Below are 15489 nucleotides of genomic sequence, written 5' to 3' on the forward strand. Positions count from 1 at the left end.
CGGTTGCATATCCTGTTCGGTGTTTATAGTGATAAAAGATGAAAAAGTAGAACAATTCTGCATTTACGCTACGGGTAGATATTTTTAAGGTACCAGATAGGTAGGTACTGGTATAGATGAGGTATACTGCAATAAAATTACCATATGGAATACGTTATAAATCGTTTATGTCCCTTTCATCTCAATTAACTTTAAACGTTCATCTTTTAAATTTGAATTAATGAATGAATTAAGTTACCTAATTATCATCGTCAGCTTGATTTTAAATAATACAATGCAATACGGTGCGAGCTTTCCTTTTAATTCATGGCGAGTGACCGAGTGCGAACCTTATGTCAACAGCCCAAGTAACAAGTACCTACTTATAAATGGACACGCTTTAGAGAACAAACGTCTTTTTTTTTTTTTTTTTTTTTTTGGAAGACACAATGAATGATGTATGTACGTTTTCCGAAAGAGCTTCGCAATATTCATAGAGTTAATGAAATAATCCTTTCGACTTTCGTGTATCGTTTACGACTACATATGTATGTACCTACTTAGTATTTGTTTATACGTTTTTTTTTCTCTATGTACCTTCGTAGGTAGTAGGTACCTACTATGCCAGCATATTACGTCACTACCTTTAAGAATTCACTAGAGTAGAACCTGTTTATTGAATTGATACTGGAACGTAGATGGAAAAGAAAGATATGGCGCGGGTCGGAGGTGATTGCCGAAATTTCCTACTGCGAGTTGATTCCAAATCAAAATAGGTACTGAAATTTCCTGCCAATAGTCACGTCCGTCGTCGCATATGATAATTGTATTTGCCATTTTTACGAGCAAATTTACGTACCATTATTTTAGACTATAAAGTACATTTTGGTTCTCGTTATTGACTAAACTCTAATTATACCTATTAAATTTTTCGGTGGTTCACGATTCCTAATACCTATCCACGTAGACGTAGCCGCGTTTATCTTATCGAATGCATAAATGGATAAGTGTATGTAGCTGATAAAAGGCGAACAAACCTGTGTGTTGTTTGTACAAACACATAAATCGTAAGACACAGAGTATTGGCATTACATTAGAATATTGTTTTGATTATCAACGTACCTATTACACTTTTCGTCGTCATGTCTCAAGGTAAGAGAAACTATGTACCTATTTGTTAGATTAGTTGTCATAGTTTAACGCGATTTATCCCTAAGTTGACTTTTTTAAGATGCTAGAAAGTATAGAGGGCAAGTGGGTTATTTGAGCAAATATGTATACATATGTATGTTCTATGTTACATAAGTGAATCTAAAATACGTTTAGATATAGCTACGTACAATTAATGATAATACAGTACATACATAACATTTTGAAGAAATCTATTTTGAATGAAAACTTTTTTCCAAGTAGATCGGTTTCAATTGACTCTAGAATTCGAGGGTTTCCTTCTCTTATCACTATGTAGGTACTCAAATTGTCATCATTTTTCAAATCAAATCAAATCACTCAATCAACTTTGTCTACTCAAAATCATCGTCTCATAAAAAAAAATTATGTTCGACTTTCCTCACAGATTAGGTAGGTAAATAGTAGGATGGATCTTAAAAAATTCATAGCCTTCGATTTCGCTAAAATTAAAGTATGTTGAAGTTTTTGAGTTGAAATGTCCCCAAAAAAGCCCCTGCAGTGGAACAGTGGCCTCAAAGTAGTCATTTCGGAACAAAACACTGGTTTTTGAATTTAAAAGCGCCAGTCCCCATTTTTTCCAAAAACGAGTAGCCCTCAAAAGGTGCGATTTGAGATGACGAATCGAATGGAGTGATTGGTTTTTCGATTTGGCCCCCGCTCAACCCCGCAACAAGTGAAACAGTTACAAACGTTGATGTGGTATGGACCTATGGGGGAAGAAGGCTGTATGAGCGGGGCAGGAGCGAAAGAAAAATGAATAATATTTAGTTTTGAGCAAGTTTCATGATAACAAATTTTTCGTAAAAACCTTAGAAAAGCGAATTTTTTTTGGAAGTGTTTTTTGGGAATTTGGGGCTTAAGGGAGGCGCCAAATGAAATTTTTGTGAGAACCAAAATGGAGGAAATTTTTCAAGGAACAACTTTTATTCCACAATTTTTCTTGTAGGAACATAGGAACGATATTTAAGGTGGTAGGAGAGTTTTCAATGTGTGGGTGGTTTTTTTTCTCGTATCCGCACGACATGCCTAAATTAACACGAAAAACTCAATCTAAATCTTAATCTACATCTAAATCTATATACCCTTCTCCTGCCAGTACTCCAGGAATCTAACTGCTTCATCATCAAGTGTCCCATTTAATTTTCCAGGATCGATTTTTCCTGATAATTCACACTCAAATAAGTGTCTGTCAGTCTGAACATCGCCGCATTCACACAGATCATCAGGGTGGTGCGTCTTTAGGATAGGGGGAGGGGTAGACATTGGAATAATACAAGAAATAACGGAGGAAATAAAAATCCAAAAATTGAACCAAATGCTAAGAAATAACATTTTTTTATCCCGTCGAGTTGAAAGTTTGAAAACTGTAGCTAATGAGAATTTAAATATAGATAAATTCAATCCTATTTTCCAGCATTTGAAAAAATTGGAGAAATTTTTCAAAAATTCTTTTTGGAAAATTAAAAAAAGGAGGAGTTGCGATAACGCCATTTTTTGACCCCAGCTAGTTATCGACTCAACCATCTTAAAATGCTGTTATAATGTCCCAAATACGAATCTGTGATTAGTTAACCCAAAATGACCATTTTTTTGGGCTCCATGGGTTCCCAAACTTTTTCACTTGGATAATCGAATATATACCTCAAAACGTTACGTTTGGCGCAAATCGCAGGTTTCTAGTTTTCCAGAGGTTCCCAAAATATCGAAATTACGAAAAATTGTAAAATTGGATTTTTGAGCACCAGCGAAAAATTTTATTGAGCTCAAAATTTGGTAGGATGGAGGTCTTTCAGATACTAATAAACAGTGAAAAGCTTTTTAGCGGGGTTCAAAGGGGTAGGATCAAAATGGTGGTTTCAAAATTTTCAAAAAAATGAAACACTCCCCAATTTCTGCCCTCGAGGGTCGAAAGTAGGAAAATCACCTCACATAATGTTTATCAGGTTCAAACAGATATTTTACGCTAAAAAAGTTTTTGAAAATGATACTTAGTGGTTCCTAAAATCATTTTTTTATTCGCAACTTTGGGAACCCCTGGAGCCCAAGAAATGGTAATTTTGGGTTAACTAACCACGGATTCGTATTTCAGACATTTATTACAACATTTTTAGAGTAGTCGAGTTGAAAACTAGGTGGGGCCAAAAAATGGCCTTACCGCAACTCCTCCTTTCGAAGATTATTTTTTAAAAAAAGAGAAAAATGTCATTTTCATGATTTTGAATTGGATAGATATTATAATACCTATTACCTACATTCTAGAGACCGAAGTATGATTTCAAATTGAATTTTTCAAAATTAAAAAAAGTGAACCCAGCACAATTCTTAATGAACTCCAAAATTGAGGAATTTGCCTTCAAAACATCACGAAAAATGGAACTTGAAGTTTTCAACCTTTTCGAGTAGAAATGATTTTCTGAAAAAAAGCTCTCAATCGTCGTAACATTTCACAAAACGTTTATCTAAAGAATTTAGCAAAATTTTGATAAATCAGAGCTAATGTTCACCAACACGTTCATTGATATTTCGATTTAGGAAAAATTAAGTGTGTAGTCGGTCAAGTGGGTCATCAACAAGCACCAATCGCGTTTAGATGTCACTTTCTGAAATTCTGGAATTTTCAAAATTCGGCAAGGGGCTCCAAAACGTCTTGAAATCACTTCCAATCCATTCAGCATGTTGGACAGTGGGATATAAAATACATTTTAGCTTTCCATCTTCAAGGGGTAAAATTTTGTGGAATTTTAGACTTTCAAAAAATCCTCTGAAAGCTTTAGAACAGCCCAAAACGGTTCAAAACCAGTTGTAATTGACTCAAGGGGGCCAAAATAGGGTACATACCAAATTTCAGCTTCATAGGTCAATTTGGTAAAATTTTGATTTTTCCCAATTCTTGGTCCAAAATTTTTCTAAAATTCACCAATAACCAAAAATCGAAAAATACACTTCAGCTTCTTAAATTTCAGTTGGTGGTGTATTTTTGCACGCTTTTTCAATTTAGCTTTGCCCTGTTCAAAATTGTAGGCATAACTTATTCTATTAAACTCGAAATTATTTTAAATACATATAATTTATAGGTAAGGTATTTTGGCATATTTAAAACATTTTTATCGCAAAATGTAACGCACGATTGAGAATATTCATAATGATAAATATTTGAGTATCATTTGTTCACCTCTACCTACATCATACTACATAAATCGTAATCGCTAAAAATAAAAAATGACAACATTTGCTGAAAATGAAAATTCACCAGGGGTGAAAGTAAACTATATTGAAAACCATGACGTTATTGTTATAATAATAGACTCTTAACAATACCGATAAGAAAGCTCAGGTACCTAATAATTATCAAGATTATTTGCTTTTTGGTAACAATCGAACCTTTATTTCTATTCAAATAATGAAGAAGATTAAACCATTCCTAATTAATACACAATTACATCATTTCTTAAAATACTCGATTTTGTAAAGGTCCCGGGTTCGCTTCACCTCAAGATGCAATCAAATTCGGCGAGAGGGAAAAGCTCCTGTATACGATATGCATCTGTCCAGAACCTTCGAAGAATAAAAGACCCGATTATTTTGCTGTGATTGACGTCGATCCTCAGAGTCCAACTTATAGCCAGGTAAATTTAAAATGAACCTACAAGTAGTACAATAAGGATTACTTGTACAAATTAATTGTCCTTTAAAAAGGTAATCCATCGAGTCCACATGCCAAATATCGCCGATGAACTTCACCATTTTGGATACAATGCATGCAGCGGGTGTTATGGGATACCTGGAGCTAAACGAAGTCGTATTGTAATACCAGCCTTGAACAGTGATCGAATTTACTTCCTTAATGCCGAAGACCCAAAGAAGCCTTATATTGAAAAGGTACGATCAAGACTCTCTTTCGAATATTTTCAATTTTATCCACACGCGATTTATGCTCACAGACAATAGAACCGGAAGAAATCCATAAACTTGGAGTGACCGCAATGCACACCACACATTGTGCACCCACAGGTGACATACTCATTTCGGCATTGGGCGATAAAGAAGGTAACGGTTTAGGCGAGTTTGTGGTTATCGATGGTCAAACATTGGAATTAAAAGGTCAGTAAACGTTTACGGTTCACTGATCAAGTGATCATTGATCAGCCTTGGCGAAATTAACGCTTATTACATCGCGAGTTCATAGACCATCGGAATGATATTGAAAAATCTCGTGTTTTTTCTGCAGGCACTTGGACTAAGGGTAAAAAAGCCAAATTCGGGTACGATTTTTGGTACCAACCTTTCCACGATGTTCTCATAGCTTCGGAATGGGGCGCTCCGAAATCTTTCAGGAAAGGATTGAATATCGACGACGCAGCCAATCCAGGTACAGCACTCTCATATGCTACTTTTTCATTCAGGGGTTTTCCAAAAGCATTAGGTACATTGTGTTTTTCTCATTGTAGATCTCTATGGTCAATCTCTCAACGTGTATTCTTGGTCAAAGCACACACTTGAACAAGTCATCGATTTAGGTAAAGAAGGAGGAGTCCCATTGGAAATAAGGTTCCTTCACAATCCCAAAGCAGACCAAGGTTTTGTTGGTTGCGCTCTTCAGGGTAAAATATTCAGGTAAGGTATTATTGTAAAAATGACCACTAATTTCATCAAACACGTGATCTTCATCGTACCTAATCTTATTGTTTAGATTCTTCCGCAAACCAGACGGAACCTGGGATGCCGAAAAAGCCATAGATGTTCCTGTAAAAACTGTCGAAGGATGGTTCACTCCAGAATTTCCAGGTATGTATAATCTTGGTCCTTCGCGAGTATCGCTACTTTTCATCTGGATTTCTGAAACGCAGAATTGTTGATTTTTAGGTTTAATTACTGATATACTTATTTCGATGGATGACAAATACTTGTACTTTTCCAACTGGTTACACGGAGATATCCGACAATACGATATAACTGATCCAAAATCACCCAAACTAGTCGGCCAGATATTTTTAGGAGGTAAATTACAAAAAGATTCCAATCTCAAGTTACTCGAAGATCCAGAAAATCACGTAAGCTATCTTTACATTAATTTTTTTTTTCAATAGTATTTGTAGGTACCTAGGTACATATTTTCGAAAGTTTAATCTCGATGCAATTTATTTTGATGAAGGGTTTACATGATCCGGTTTATGTGAAAGGTCGAAGATTACATGCAGCACCTCAAATGTTCCAGTTGAGTTTGGATGGTAAAAGAATGTATGTGACCACATCATTGTTCAGTCCATGGGATGAGGCGATTTATCCGGAGTCATTAGTGTAAGTTGAAACATTTTGAATCATTCTCAATAGAGACATTTTGAGTCGGTAATCGTGAATAACTTTTTGATTTTTCAACAATTCTTGGAAGTTTTAAAGTCTGATGATGGATTACATGATGAAAAAAGCACTTTACGATAGTATCAACAAAAATTGTTTCTTGATATCAGTCTCCTTGGGATAAAAAATGTTTTAGATGATTCCATTTCTCCAAACACAAAAAAGTTAATGCTTTTTCAGCATATTAAAAACAAAAAATTAACATTTTTTCAAATATTTCTTTTAAAAGCTAAAAAATCAAAGCATTGTTTGATTTTTAAAAAAAAACGAATAAAATGCAAAATTTTTAAAAGGTACTCAAAATAGAACGAAGAAAATTGAATGGAAACAAAAAAAAATGATATTTTGTTAACGCACAAATTGGTTCTCCAAATCTTGAATTTCTCTCCAAAAAAATTTTGTAAACACGAACTATTCAACAAAAGGGCCTGCGAGCATTTGATTGGAAAAACAAAAGAACAGACCAAAAAAGAGGTCTAGAAAATGAAAAAAAAATCATTAAAAATTATGATAAAAATAATGAAAAAATTATTTGAAACAAAAAATGAAATTACTTGGTTAAAATTTAAAAATTCCCCTGGAAAACATATTACCCACCTACCTACGACATTGATCTTAATTGAAACAATCAAACATCCAAATTTTTTTAATATTAATCAAAAAACAACCGGGAAAAATTTGTTTGAAATGAAAAAAATTGAAGCTTTTTTGTTGAAATCTTAGAAAAAAACTCTTCCTTCGTGTGTGTTTTTTAAATTGGAAAATTAAAAAAATTCCTCTATGTGAAACCATTTAAGAAATTGAGGGGAAACACAATTGAAGTAGAAACCCCTAAAAAAAACAAAAAATATGAAACATTTTCTAAAAACGAAAACACTTTTAAAAACAATGAAAAAATTATCCTATTACATTATTAGTACTAACAAAATATTTTTTTAAAACAACAAAAAAAAATGATGCAGTTTGCACTTTTTTTTGATATTTGAAAAATTGACTAAAAAACAAAAAGATTTAACGCTGAAAAAAATTCAAAAAATAAAAAATTTACGAAAATTTAAAAAAACACTAATTTTAAAATATTTTTTTACGTTTTGTTTAAATTAAAAAAAGAAGCACCCTGCATAATTATTAGAAAAATTACTTAAGTGATTTATTGTGTGAAGTTTCAAAAGATTTTGATAAATATTTTTCTGTGAGATATAAAAATAAAAAAATTTGATATTAAAAAATGTGAAAATTCAAAGGCAACACAGCAGAATAAATTTTGAAAAAATTGTGAGTGAAAATTCAACTTTTATACTCACGCTCTTTCGATTTTAACTTCATCTTCAAAACATCAAAATAATCTACTTTGAAGAATTTTCATTCTGTACAAACAAATGAACGAATTACGATGGCTTAAACCCCAACCACGATTTGATAATCGAAACATGATTTTTTTTCTTCAAATTTCACAGACAAGGCGCCACCATGGTTAAAATAGACGTCAACACTGAAACTGGAGGATTGACGTTAGATCCAGACTTCCTAATTGATTTCGGTAAAGAACCCGATGGTCCTGCATTGGCTCATGAAATTAGGTAAAAGCCTAAACCACAAGTTGATATACCTCCAATGTATTTAGCTACCTACCTTGGTAACCGTTTGGGTAATCGATTAATATTTCAGATATCCTGGGGGAGACTGCACTTCTGACATATTTATGGCCGATCAGGGTATTCAGGCTGACCAATGTTGCTGCCGGAAATGAAAAACATTTCTATTTTTAACGTTCTTTTGTGCCATTTTACGTACACCTAAGCGCCATGTTACTACATATTATCATCCCTTACATTGTATTCGTATGTAATATATTATTTATGCAATAAGAGTTGCTTTAAATAGATGAATGCAAGTACCTACCAAGAACACAATTATACCGGGTGTCTGATTAATTGCAAACTCTCACTTTAGTATTCGATTTGATTTTTTTTTTTCGTAAAAAAAAGTAGATGGGAGCAATCATGACACATTTCTCTCATCGTTCGTGAAATAACTCATCGAAATAAACCCATTTTATCACATATGACTTCCTTCTTCTGAATAAAAACGACGAAGCTGAAAATGATGAAAAAAAAAACAGGGAGAGCCCGCAATTAATCAGACACCCTGTACTTCGTGTTTCGAACATAAATTTTTATTTTTCCTCTCACTCTCCTTTCCTCTCTTCAGCCCTCAATTAGATATGTGCCTAGCCTCTGCCTATCTCTTACCAATATGTTCAACCAAAGCGTGAAAATCTCACGTGGCTTTCAATTTAAAAAACCGACAACGCAGAACAAGTACCCACTCATACAGAGGACATAAAATTTTTTAAAATTGCTAAAAACGAATCAATAATTACACAGTACGTTGCTTGGTTTTTTTAAACAATCGTGTTTATTTGCGTTACGTGTTCTTCTCTCTTACTCATTTTTTACGCTTATCTCATCATTATCAAATGAGAAAAATTTCAAGTGTAGATAAACAAACCAGTGAAAATATACGAATAAAATTTTTTAAAAAAATAGAGGGCACTGTATTGTGTGTCATACCTGAGAACTGATTCGGTTGATTGATTATCACTGTCATGAAAACAGGTAAGAATTTAACATACATTTGCATCTTAACGTTATGTTTTCATTTTAATTAACGACGATATCACGTCTTAGATACATTTTCAAAATCGTTATTCGAGGGAAAAAATCCCAGAATGTATTTAAAAATCTGGTTTCAAAAATTAGTCATTCGTTTTTGTACTGAAATAATTTTTACTCGATTGTTTGATTTGAAAAAATTATTTTTTATCTGTTGCTCTTTCAAATAGAATTTCGATGGGGAAGGGCACTGAGCATGTGATCCTATTCGTTGATATAAAGCATAAATTTCCATTGGTTACAGATTCAGAAGATCCACCGGTGTCACGTGATATCTGCACAATAGAAAAAAATTGCCCTCTAGATGCATCGAAAAAAGTCAAACCAGATTTCGTTTTTCCATCTAGTTGCGCTTGCGTTATTTTTATTGTCATCGTAGTAAAATTAATTTTCATCATGGTTTATGTTCTTGAATCTGGAAAACGAAGGCACTGAAATTCTCAACACTAATTATTCGACTATATATGCTGAATTTCGACGTAAGAGATCGAAAATGCTCAAAAGAATTTGTTGTATATATCATAATTTTAATTTAAGAAAATTTAGATACCTACACTTTGTACCTACTTGATGATCAAATCAATAAAATTAATTTATTATGAGCTAAGTTGAGTTTATTAAAATCATATTTTGTGGCACTTGCTGCACCATGTAGAAATTTTAAGTAAATACCAAAAACTTCTGTTAAAATTGTTTTCAAAAAAAAAAAAAAGACCTATCCTCAAATCAAATAAAATGCTCGAATTATTCAATCAAATTCAAATCAATTAAGTCATTTTCATAGAAAAAAAAACGAATCAACATGAAAATACACTTTAAAATTCCTACCTTCGCCCACCTGTTCTTCCACAACTTCATGCATTTCCTTGTTCCCAATTTCGTAACAATGCTTATACCATTTTACCTTAATCAAAAAACTGCTCAACGTTAAACAAATCACACCACCAAGACCCATTAATCACGTTACATGTGGTACAGATCGCGATCAAATTTCGCATATAAAATACCGCAGATCATCTTGCAGCGAACGAAACACTTCCTTATGCTTTTCCTGTTAGGTATTCGACAGATTAACATTAATCCGACTAATTAATCCGTTTTCGTGAATTTGTGCGGTCAACGAGATGCGAAATGATATTTTTTACCAGGTTTACCGATACAGAAAGCGTAAAAACCATATTGTCAATAAGAAAGTCTTTTTACAAATACATATAGCTACATTACGCTTACGCAGCTGCATTAAAAATAAGTTACAAATTAAAACACCAAAACGAGCGAATGTTTCCGAAAGTGTGACTAAACGAATGATAAAAAAAAATCCCAGGAAGATGGTGCGCTTTAGGAGACGTACAGTTTGCATTTTAGATAAGAGTTACATGTCCATGGACCTAAACCTTTGCACTATGTCGAAATATAAATTCGTAGTAGGTACCTATCTACTTACGTCCGCATCGTCTGTCTTATCTAATCCAATATTCGTTTTTTAAAATAAAATTATAACAATGTACAAGTGAAGCTGCCACGTCGACGTGTTTTTTTTAGCAATAATAAACATTTTTGGATTAAAAATTGTTCGATTTTAACGTAAATGAAAAATATTCTATGGTGGAGTAACGATGTTTTTTAGGATATCAGTTTTGCTCTGGTTGTTTACTCTGAGCACGATAAAAGGATCCGAATCGTGCGGAGATGCGAGCCAGTTTTACATATCGATCAACAAAGAGCCCCAATTTTACGTACCAAGGTCCACCTACATAGGTAAACACATTTTTCACCAAGGTAAACCTATAGTATAATGGAAACCTAAAAATACACACCAGGAAATTTGTTAATTTTTCGTAGTTGGAATCGAAAGCAATGATATCCACCCATTCAACTCATTTTCTCTGACTTCCGAACAAGCAGAACCTGCACAAAGCTTAGCAGGTCAACCTCCGGGATGGTTTCATCTAATGCCAGATGATTCTGAGATACAATTCAGTCCTGATGAAATGAATACCATCGTTGAAGTAGGTGATTCGCCTAAACAGAGCATTCATACTTTATGGACAGCTCCAGCGACGAAGAATTGCTTAGTATTCAAGTAAGCTAGGAGTAAAAAAGGATGACGAAATCGAACGAGATCAACTGATTTGATCATTTCAGGGCCAAAGTGAGCTATAATACTGATACGAGGATCTGTACACATGAATTAAGTAGGCCATTTTGCGCATTGGACGAATCTTCTAGTGCAAGTTCCGATGACGAGTGTTGTTCTTGTGACGAAGCATCTTACGTTGTGAGTTAACAGCTCGAGTTCTTTTCACTCAACTTAAGTACTGATGGTCCAACTAAAAGAGTTCATATTCGTTCGTAGCTAACTTTCGAAGGACTTTGGTCGAACGCAACACACCCAAAGAATTTTCCGCATTTGCTACAATTGACTCACTTCAGCGATATTGTCGGATGTACTCATTCTAAGAACTTGACGATGTGGGCAGAAGGTCAATACGCTTCTGAAGGTATGAGACAAGTCGCCGAATACGGATCAGGATCGTTCTTGGAATCTGAATTTTTGGAAAAGGTAAGTAAACTGAAGGTAACGTCCAAAATTTGACGAACTGGTAACACTGTTTTAAATTACAGAAGAGGCATTTGAGATCGTTGATAAAAATGGCCGGATTATGGTATCCTAGAATGAACTCAAATACGACTACTAAATTCCGAGTAGATAAAAAACATAATTTATTGTCTTTGGGAACCATGTTAGGTAAGCACTTAAGCGATCAAACTGGTACAGCTCGATGAAGGAATCAGCAAGAAACGCTGATAAATTATCTATTTGACAGGTCCATCGCCGGATTGGTTCACTGGTATATCTAAGCTCAATTTATGTACGAAAAGTTGCTCTTGGGTAGAAAGCAAGGTAGTTGATTTGCCTTTATACGATGCAGGAACCGATAGCGGTATCTCTTACTTGGTAGGTAATTAAGTTACACTCGAGTGTAAATTGTGCCACAGAAACTTATTTATGATGTCTCTTGGAAGTCTCTAGATGCTCCTACTTTTCCTCAAGAAAGAATCTACCAGATTACCGGAAGTTATCCCGAAGACCCACGAGCTCCTTTCTACAGTATCAACAACGAAACGATCAAACCAATTGCTCGACTTTACATAACCCGAGAAAAGATCACCAAGAAATCGTGCTCAGAAGACAGTATGTTTGATTTCGACGAATCCGAAGGCACCGAGAGCGAAAATGACAAAAGACGTGAGAAAAATTAACTATAGTGATAGACTATACTTTAATATGAAAATATTAGGTACCTTTCAAATTAATCCGCAGCTGAATGTCGAACTACTAATTTCACGGACTGGAGTACTTGTTCGGCAAGTTGCGGTAAAGGATTACGAATCAAGATGCGAAACTACGTGAATCCAATCAAAGCTCAACTTGCCAATTGTTCCAGACGAAACGTGCTGAAAAAATTATGCGTAGCTGATACACCTTGCCCGTAAGTTCCTCAATGGTCAAAACCATCAAAGAATCTGCAACGCACCTACCTTACACATTTTTCTTTCATTTGTATACAGCGGCGATTCCGATGACGATAGCATTTTATTACTCGCTGACGAACATTGCAAAACAACAACCTGGTCCGAATGGTCAGAATGTACGGCGACATGCGGAATAGGAATGATGACCAGAACTAGACGTTTCCTCAAACAATCTGGATACAAGAAATGTCGTCACGTGAACATTTTAGAGAAAAAGAAATGCATGGAACCGCCTTGTAAAACAACGGTTATCACTGAACAAGTAAACTAAACTAACCATTTATAGTCTGCAAATGATGGAAAATAAGTGATGGATATCTACGATGAATTCATGATGGAATTCGCGTTGTTTCAGGAGACCAACTGCACCACGACCGAATGGAGTGACTGGAGTCCTTGTTCTGTGACTTGCGGTAAAGGAATCCGAATTCGAATGCGACACTTGACTGCATCAAGAGATCTATTACCAATGTGCAAAAGTAAAATTAAATTAGAAGAAAGAAGAGAATGTATCAAAACGAAAGAGTGTGTCATGAATAAAGAAAAGGCTTTAGGTAGGTGATTACAGTGTTAACCTATAGGTACACATACGTACTTAGAGTTCTACAGATTGTCATTGTAAATAATTAATTGGTGATGTTACCTGATTTTCGCCAACTTCAATTGCAGAAACGTGTCAAATGGATAAAGTAGTTGGTCCATGTCGTGGTCACTTCCAGCGATGGTATTTCAATTCGGAAACCAAACAGTGCACCGAATTTGCATACGGCGGATGTCGAGGAAATGAAAACAACTTCTTGACGCTCGATGAATGCATCAAAGTGTGTTCGGCTCTTTATGCTTCGTAAATTATGAAATTAATTGAAACCAATTAATAAGAGATTGGGTAAAATTCAAAATTGTTCAACATTTCAACAAAATATTTGTCTCATCATTTCAAAAAACTGATAACATAATGGTAACACTGAATAAAAATTTTAATTTCCCTTTTTTTGTTTGAAAAATGATTTTGGTGTTAGGGAGGCGGAGTGATGTTGACTATAGGTTGACTCTCCTCTCCCCTCCTCGCTGATTGCTGAGTTCTTCATCTTCTACTCTTCTTGAAAAAAACAAATCGACAAATACTGTAGATTTCATAGACGGTAAATTTCAATTTAATTTTGAAAATTGTTGATTAATTTCGCAAGTTCACAAAATGTTACCAAAAAATAAGCAGATAAAAAATAATTGAAGTGATGAGTACGTAAAATTGTTAATTGCGTTAATAGTTAATTAATTTAAAAATTGATCAAAAATTTTTCAAATTTGAGAAGGAAAATTCCTGTAAAATCACGCAATTTTTAAAAACAAATTTGACGAACTTCACAATATTCTGCGAGTTTAAATGTCATGTTTAAGGATCTTGCAAATGCCAAATTTTCAATTTTAAGTTTTTATTGTAAAAATATTTTCTTCATGCTTTCTTTGATATATTTTTTTCCGTGAATTGTGAGTAAACAGTACTTTAAAAATAAAAACTATACCAAGTAAGTGGGTACCTAGGTAGTAGGTACCTAGTAGGTACTAATTTCGTACTATTCAACTTCTACTCTTCTACAAACTTTTCTTGATTTGAGATGAATATACCGTTGGTATGTATTTACGACGACGATTAGAATAAAAATATCGATTTCTTGAAAATTTAGCGCTGCATAATAAAGTAGCCTATATTGAAGAATTAAAATTATGATTTAGGTATAGGTACCAAAGTTTTTGAAGTTTACAAATTGTAATAAGAACGTTGATTCACATGCAGATGCAATATTTTCAAAATTATGACTTTATGAGCAGGTAAATAGATATTATAAAAAACATAATATACCTACATTACATTATTTATGATCGAGATTATTTTTTAATTTTATTTTTCGATTAAAATTTAAAACATTTAAATTTAAGGGTAAAATATGAGCAATTGAATCTAGATAAGTCCCATTGCAACTATCTTGTTCTTGTACATAATATTATGTACCTACATGCGAATTGCGATGTAATATTTTTGTAATAAATTAATTGAATTACTTCGAAATAATTGTATTTTATTTCTAGGTTCAGTTCATCAAAGTAATGAAAAAATTTACAAAATTTCGATCAAAGTACAGATTCATATGCATCAATTAGAACAATAAGTAGATAGCCTCACGTAATAAAAGTTGCCGTCAGACATCAACTTATTGAGAATCTGAAAATTCAACAATTTATTTCAATTTTAAACTTCGAAGTAGGAAGAACTAGGTTGTCGAATTTGTCAAAGAAAAGTTTGAAAAAAAAACCTATAATAAATCTGGGAGTTTGGCATTTACTCAATTTTAAAGAAAAATTGTTTCTGGTGCGGTTTTAATTTACACGGGATCCCTCACTTTCAACTTTGAAGTGTTATTGATTAGAAGTTGGATAATTGGAACAAAAAACTACGTATTTTTTTTTTTTTTGAACAAAATCTTTTTTTCCTGTACTTATACAGTTTTTATTTAAATTAAAACTAACAACTTGAACTTGAAAAGTTTGATCAAACGTCGAATCCTCAAAATTTATCATTTTAAACTTTTTGTAACGAAATCACCTCACATTTAGGCTTCTGCAGCCCGAGTGCCCAATTTTTTTTTTTTTTTTTTTGAAGGGGCTTGTCAGTGCTAAAAAGAACTTGATTTCACCAAAAAGACCCAAAAGAAATCAGCGCAGCTCTGTTGTACCTATTTTAATTTTATTT

General features: G+C 33.7%; 2 protein-coding genes and 1 long non-coding RNA gene across 3 annotated transcripts; 2 read left to right on the forward strand and 1 right to left on the reverse strand.

Annotated features, from left to right (window-relative positions):
• Positions 1-934: 934 nt before the first annotated feature.
• LOC135845904 (methanethiol oxidase) lies at positions 935-8396 on the forward strand. Its single transcript, XM_065364779.1, has 11 exons — positions 935-1131; positions 4642-4796; positions 4867-5049; positions 5112-5271; positions 5399-5539; positions 5619-5784; positions 5861-5955; positions 6034-6221; positions 6323-6468; positions 7986-8108; positions 8197-8396. Exons 1-11 carry the CDS (start codon positions 1122-1124, stop codon positions 8276-8278), a joined length of 1449 nt encoding a protein of 482 aa, XP_065220851.1. The 5' UTR covers positions 935-1121; the 3' UTR covers positions 8279-8396.
• Positions 4632-8268, reverse strand: LOC135845910 (uncharacterized). The gene is made up of 2 exons (XR_010558857.1): positions 8161-8268; positions 4632-6006 (listed from the first exon to the last, which is right to left on the reverse strand). It is a non-coding gene; the product is annotated as an uncharacterized LOC135845910 (long non-coding RNA).
• A 2278-nt stretch (positions 8397-10674) lies between the features above and the next one.
• On the forward strand, positions 10675-14811 carry fat-spondin. Its single transcript, XM_065364774.1, has 11 exons — positions 10675-10961; positions 11046-11286; positions 11349-11481; positions 11560-11766; positions 11829-11952; positions 12032-12162; positions 12231-12453; positions 12529-12697; positions 12777-13002; positions 13096-13294; positions 13410-14811. The coding sequence occupies exons 1-11, from the start codon at positions 10820-10822 to the stop codon at positions 13586-13588; spliced, it is 1974 nt and encodes a 657-aa protein (XP_065220846.1). The 5' UTR covers positions 10675-10819; the 3' UTR covers positions 13589-14811.
• Positions 14812-15489: the final 678 nt, after the last annotated feature.

Source organism: Planococcus citri, chromosome 4 (assembly GCF_950023065.1).
Source record: "Planococcus citri chromosome 4, ihPlaCitr1.1, whole genome shotgun sequence".
Classification (NCBI taxonomy): domain Eukaryota; kingdom Metazoa; phylum Arthropoda; class Insecta; order Hemiptera; family Pseudococcidae; genus Planococcus; species Planococcus citri.